Genomic DNA, 6,887 nt, shown 5'->3' with positions numbered 1-6,887 from the left:
TGTTATGTTAGAAAGTTTAGCTGTATTAATTTTCTTAAGTAGTGTGTTAAATATAGTTCTAGGTTATAACATAATGTTAAAATAGAAACTATGCTATGTAAGATACTTTCTTTAAAGAAAGGACTCGCAACAAGATAGCAGTCACAGGACACCTAAATCTTTCCGAGAAAGAATTTATTGCTCTCTTATCAGAAGAAATGAACTTCTTCCCACCTCGCTCAGCCATGACAATGCCATCAGGATTAAGAGGAAGAAGTTGACGATGATCTGACAGAATCCTTTGTTTGAATGGAATTTATGCATCATGTAGGAGATGTAGGAATATGCAACAGGTTATTGTTTTTAAGAGTTAATCCTCTGTAACATGTGTCCTTTTTCAGGCTTATGTTGCCCAGAAAAAGGTACCCGGACGTCCATAACTCTTGGTTTCTGTTGTCTCATATTGTCCTAACCCAAATTGTCCAAATTATCATTACTCTAATTATATTGCTATTTTTATAACCATTTTATTATCATTAAACTTTTAAAATTTTAAAAAACAAGTGATTGGCATTTTTCACAGTAGGTGTCTTGGGAAGTCTGTACCTTCTGAGTACCTCAGCCAGTTAGGAAAAAGAAGAGGGTGATTGGGAACTTAGCATAAAAGGGGGCTGCGTTCCCCAACAATTTTAGAGACCCCCATGAGAAATGCCCCACAGCCTTTCCCTTTATTTTAATAAAATTACAGGACTCCTTTTTTGACATAAACCTCTGGCATCTTGGATTAATTTTCCTAACAAGGGGATGACAGTAGATGTGTGAGAAATGAGCTGTTCCCTGGTCACGCAGGCCTCTGCTTCAGTCTGTGAGTCTCGCACATGGCGATATTCCTAGAAGACGGTTCTTTCTACTGTCCCTGGAGGTGCTTAGTAGCCTCCACGTGCTTGAGGGCCACTCGGAGCCACTTGCCCAATACCACGTCCAGGCAGCCTTTAAAAATCATTAGAGACCCCACAACTTATTTGGGCAACCTGATGAGCGCTCGGTCACTCTAGCAGTGTTTCCTGACGTTGAGATGGACCCTGCCATATTTCAATCTGTGCCATGGGCCAGCCGCCCTGGTGCTGCCGGGGCACAGGCGGGACGCGGCGCTCTCTCCCAGCGCGGCTCCCGCGCGTCGCTGTCGCTTTAAGGGCCGCCGGGCCGTCCCGTGGTGCACCGCGGCGGGCGCGCGGAGGGCAGCGTGGCCGGCGTCCGTCCGCGCGCTCGGTGTCGCCGCTCGCTGCGCAGGTGGCGGCGGGCGCGATGCGGGGCTGAGGGGCCGCGACCGCAGCACCGACCCGCTCACCCAGCGACCCGGCACTCGCCGCCGGCTCCCGGCCCCGCTCTCTGGCTCTTCCCGCCGCCGCCGTCGTCGCCATGTCTACGGGCTTCTCCTTCGGCGCGGGCACCCTGGGCTCCACGGCGGCCGCCGGGGCAGGAGGAGGAGGAGCAGCAGTCGGGGGTTTTTCCTTCGGAACCGCCACGCCGAGGTAACTCGGCTCCCCGCTCCTCTCGGGTCGGCCGTGCCTGCAGCCCCCGCGGCCCGAGGCTGCCACGTGGGCCTGGGCCCAGCCTGAACACGGGCCGCGGGGGGCGGGGGCGGCCCGTGCGTGTGTGAGTGAGCGAGGCACTGCTCGGGGCTCGGCGCCTCGCCCGCCCCCGAAGGGGCCCGGGGCTCCGGCAGTCCCGGCCGCAGGGCCCTTGGTGCGCCGTGTCTGCCCCGGCCTCCCTCCCCTTGTCTTTTTCTGTGCCTGTAGAGAGCGATCTGTTCAGCCGCTAACAATTAAGGGAGTTGCTGTTCTTATTGTGCTTTGCTTTGGCTTTGGATGCTTCCCTCTACGGTTCTGCCTGCCGCTCTGAACGCAGGATGTGAATCAGATGTGCATCCAGGTTTCTCTCAGAAGTCAGCCCGCGTTTGTGTCCGCGGCGTGGAGCATGTTGATGCCAGAGCCCACATGTTCAGTGTCCAAAAGATGTTCTGTATATGTTTTGGAAGTTAGGTTCGAGCTAACCCTTTCTAACAAAAAGAACCTTGTATTCGGTATATAGTATCTTGGAGTAAAAGGAGAACTTTGTGCATGTGATGTACAGCAGGCTCTGTACTCCAAGCGTTATGGTTTAGGTTTCTCAGAATAATCGGTAAGTCTTTCTTGTTAGTGGTTTGGGGTTTTTTTCCCCCATTTTCTGTTTCTTTGCACACAACTGGACTGGCAGAGCCTCTTTATTCTGACCTGCTTGCTGTTGTACCTCTGTTGAAGATCAAGGTTGTTGTGTCAGAGACTTTCCCAAATGTATTTAGAATTGATCACTGTAGTGTAAACTAAATGCACAAGGGTCGTCACTCAAGGGAGCTTCGCTTAAGGTGCAACATTTGGAAATACCTGTTAGAACCGTCAGGAAATAGCACTGTGAGATGGAGAGAACAGAACATCTGGATCTGAAAGACATCCATTTAATTCTTGGGTTAAATGGCAGTATTGCTTCTTTGGGAGCCCATAGGAGAGGGGAATAAGATTTCTGAGTTTGTTGTAATAATGTAAATGTTGTGGTTGTGACAGATTGATGACTTTCTTGTGTTATTTCTGCTTGGTTTTGGAGGAAGGGGATTGTTTGGGGGTTTTGAGTTATCTTGTGGTGGTGGTTTTCTGGGGTTTTTTTTGTTTTTTGTTTGCTTGGTTTTTTAACTTCTACAGTAAAGCTAATGTAGACTTGATAGAGTTTTTCCGCCTTTGCTTCATGCCTTCTTAATGTTGGTTTCCTGTGATTCAACTGAGCAAGTTAAAATACTATTTGTTAATTCAAAACCATTCTTCTAAATGTACTGAAATAAGAGAAACTCTTTTGTCTTGTTGATCTGCGCTTTTAAAAACTGTGTATTGAACTTAAATGTTTTTGTTTGGTGGGCTTTTTTTATGTTCCAGCTGGCTTTTTTATCACTTAAAAAAAGTTTAATACGTGCTAAGTAATAGCAGTATGGGTCTCTGTATTTTTATTCATTTCTTTATTTTTCCAAGCAGGACCAGTCTTCAGGGCTGTTGGTTAAAGAATTTCATAGAGGAAGGGGCCTTCTTACTGGTTCTTGAGCATCTCTCTGAGATAATTTGCTTGTGAACATGTTTAAGACTGTAAGAAGCTGTTCTTCTGAGCTGGGTCTAAGATGATATTGCCAGGTGTTGGGAGAAAAAGAATTTCATTGTCTGGTCCAAGCATAAATGTCACATGAGCAAGGATTGTATTCTGGCAGCTGAAAGCATCTGTGACATGTAAGCCTATCTAATTCGTACTTTGCACCAGCAGACTTTCAGGTGCTTGCACTCTTTTCTAGTTGTTGTTTGCTTATTGTATTCTTCAGCCAGGGGCAGTGCTTCATTCTAGTTCTAGAATTAGAGTTCAGACCTGACTTCCCTGACCTGACCTTCCATCTGTGTTCTTCCGGTCCATGCTTTCTCCTGCTGGTGAGAATGCTGCCATTACTTTGTTCCTACATTTTGGATTCTTTCTACCTTGAAAAAAAGGCCACTTCATTTTATTTGTGTTGGTTTGGGGTTTTTTTTGTCCTCCTGTAGTGCCAAATATCACAGTTTGTACCTTAGCTTTCTTCTACGGGAATGCTGTAACACAAAAAACTCGCACAGAAGAGTCATCTACTGGAAAAATGAGACTTGAAAAATGTAAGCTCTTGACTAGTGAGAGAAGCACCATGTTTAAGTTTTCAAGTCATTAGGTCATGGTGCTGCAGTTTGGTGTGTTGAAATTTTGGGAGCAAAGACAGCTGAAAGGCTGTGCATCCTGTGTGACAGTTTGCGCGTCTTTGTCCTTCTAAACTTCTTGGCCACTCTGCTTCCCAAATTACTGCCTAAAAAACAACTCACACCTAGTTCTGAACTTGCAGACAGGTGGGCTTGCCATGATCGGTTTTATTGATAGCTTGAAAAGTTCTAATTCAACAACTAATTGTACCTTTTTTGGTATGGATTTACTTTTGTGTTTGACTTGTTATTTTAGGAGCTGCCCTCATACACAAAGAGAGAGGAGATGAGGGAGAAATGAGAGAATACTGAACATCTAAAAGATAACAGTCCTTGGTGAAGTCTAAATTTTATTTCAGTGTTGCTGTTGTACTTAAGCAAAATGTTAGTGAAAACTGAACCTGGTTTCTAAAAAGGCTCACAAATGGGACCAGGAAGTTACTACAAATTATTCATCTGATCTTTCATCAAATAAGAAGAAAATTTTTAAAACCACAGACTCATCTGGGTGCTAGTAGCTGTAATTTCATTGGCTGGAGGTAACCATGATTATTCTCCAGTGTTCAGTGCTAATTGTAAAGCTTGTTTTCTGTTTGGCATGAAGTCTAAAATGTATAGTCACCCAAAAAAAGTATTAATGCCTTCATTTTCCTAGTGATGACTGGTCTGATTATCTCTGTTCTTTCTCTTCCCCTTCATCTGTAATAGTAGATCTGAAAGTTGATTTTCTTTAACTTTCTGACAGGTAGACAGTCTGAAAAAATACAGTAGGCATGTGGTTGGAATCTGTGCAAAAGGATAGCATTTTGGTTAGAAAATTAATTCATGCTTCAGTGTGTTTTGATAGTAAGATAGGGTGAAGCTGTGGTGTTGATGTGAATGGTTCTGTATCTCTGCTTATCACTTAAGAATGAAAGAAAGCAACTCTGGTTGAAATTTCTGGTCAGAGAACTAACTGGACTTGTAACCTGCTTTGAAAAGATCATACAGATTTGTTTTCATCTCTGTGCTTTCTCTAGCATTTGTTCTCTCATTTCAGTAGCATGGGGAGAACAATTAGGCAGAATGAATGAGATATCTGGCAGAGAAAAGTTTAAATTTCTAAGTGGTCTAGTAAGGTCAATCAGCTCAGCACTGGCTGAACAAATGCTGGAGTTATTGCCAGGGAAGCAATGGGAGTTACAGAGCTGTGGAAGGAAAGGGGGGAACGGCTCCTTCTTTCTGTTCAGTAGCAGTGAGCTTGGACTCTGTCTTGCCCAGCTGGGTTGTTTGTGATGAATGATGTTTGTGGGAAAGTGAATGATGGCATCTGAAAGAAATTGATATAAGGGGGGAGTGTTTTCATTTTGAAATAGAATTGCTGCTAATAGTCTTATTTTGTAATAGCTCAACAGGAGGACTTAATTTTGGAACTCTGGGCTCTTCCACTGCTACAGCAACTACATCGGCTCCTTCATTGGGTTTTGGGAGTGGACTTTTTGGATCAAAATCAACCACTGGCTTTACACTAGGAAGCACCAGTACAGGTAGAAAAGAATTCTTGTACTGCAAGTTTTGGATTCAGCAGTGAACATATAAATTATATTTACTCAAACTGGGTCATACTAAAATGTTTACTCTTTTACAGTCATTCTGTAGCTTAGAATATTACTTACAGTTTTATATTAGAATAATATTACAGTTTTATAAAGCTGCTTCTTTGAGTAGCTTGAAAGATCATGAATTAAGGATTAAGTGGTACCGGTGCAGCAGAAAGACAACTGCAATTACCAGAAAACTTCCTGGGCTATGTGTAAATTGTTTTGTAGTTTGAATCCTGGTGTATTTTAAAAATCTTAACTTTTCATCCAGGATGCATCCAGAATTAATTTAAAATTGAGGTATATTAAGATTTTAGAAGTAGTTTAAAACTTTGTGAGATTGTTTGCATTTGTAAAGCAATACTTGTAATTCTGCAGTAGTGAATATTTCTGAGTTTGTTATTTGGGGGTATTTAATGCAATATGCCTGAAGGAATTGAATATTTTCTTAGGTCTCTAATTCAGCCTATTAACACACAGCTTCTTATAGCAGTAATGGAGTACAAAATTATAAAGCTTTCCTGACTGGGTGGGGTTTTTTTCAGCTGTCAAGCAAACATAAAAATAAATTTTACTTTGCTGCAATATTGCTTGATAAAATGGTCTTTTTCTTCTTGTATGCTTATATGAGTAGATGGGGAAAGTTCTAAGGACCAATCTACTAAAAATAAAATCAGCAATAGACTGAAAGCTTGTATTACTGTGTTTGGCTACATTGGGGTAATTTTATTTCAGTGATTCTTTTGATAATGTAATCAGATGGTTTTTAAAATAGGAAGTGGCCTAACACTGTGTCCAGAATAGTCTCTTTAAATTACCAGTGGGCCAGAAACCCTAAACCAAGATAGGATTTTACAAGGACTTTAGACTCTATAATCCTTTTCATTGTACTGTAAATCTGCTGGTTTGCATGCTGATGTTATGTACTACCGTGTGGCTAAAAAAATACATGGTAGAATTACTAGTTTTCATCTTTTTTCTTTACGTTATTTGAAATTTCAGATAATATACTGCTGTGTTAACATCAGCTTCACTGTTAGCAGCATCTTACAAAGACAAGTTACATTTTTTGAAATCAGTTGTGCTTTAATTTCTGCTGCTGGTGTTTACCCATACTGTTTTCTGTTTTAGTATATTTTTTTTCAACACACTACAGAAAAAGAACTTGTGTAATAGTTGTCTCATAATGTTGTATTAGTTCAGGATTTTGTTTCATGTTTTTTACTGTCACAGCTTCTCTGTGGCCTTCTATTTCTGTTCTTACCCTGTTCATTTGTTCTTATTCTTAAAGCAGGAACAGCAACAACTATTGCTACAGGACTGACATTAGGTAAGGACCTAATTTGGATTTTAATATTACATAGACAGAAATCCCCAAGAGTTAAATCTTTCTTGTAATGTATGGAGCTAGTGATCAACTGTGAGCTTTTTCCCCCATAACTAATTGCTGTTTGCTTTGCTTTCCAAATGTTAAGGCTGTAAATCAGAATGGAGCCCTGAAGTTCTGGGCATTCTTACTTGTTAAAGGATTCAGTTC

The 6,887-nt window shown here is 42.0% G+C and overlaps 1 protein-coding gene across 2 annotated transcripts in view; it reads left to right on the top strand.

Annotated features, from left to right (window-relative positions):
* The first annotated feature begins 1,187 nt into the window (after positions 1-1,187).
* Positions 1,188-6,887, top strand: part of NUP58 (nucleoporin 58) — a 36,318-nt gene continuing 30,618 nt past the window's right edge. The window contains exons 1-3 of one of the 2 annotated variants that reach the window (XM_071434046.1): positions 1,188-1,511; positions 5,157-5,296; positions 6,645-6,680. In XM_071434046.1, coding sequence (XP_071290147.1) covers positions 1,399-1,511; positions 5,157-5,296; positions 6,645-6,680 — 289 coding nt within the window. In that variant the 5' untranslated portion in view covers positions 1,188-1,398. Of the gene's footprint in view, positions 1,512-5,156; positions 5,297-6,641; positions 6,681-6,887 lie in introns of both variants that reach the window. The other variant, XM_071434045.1, reaches the window with a different exon arrangement.

Source organism: Agelaius tricolor, unplaced genomic scaffold (assembly GCF_023055355.1).
Source record: "Agelaius tricolor isolate 1412-34295 unplaced genomic scaffold, bAgeTri1.0.p SCAF_9, whole genome shotgun sequence".
Classification (NCBI taxonomy): Eukaryota; Metazoa; Chordata; class Aves; order Passeriformes; family Icteridae; genus Agelaius; species Agelaius tricolor.
The sequence above is the reverse complement of the archived record's forward strand: the minus strand, read 5'-3'. Positions and strand labels throughout refer to the sequence as shown.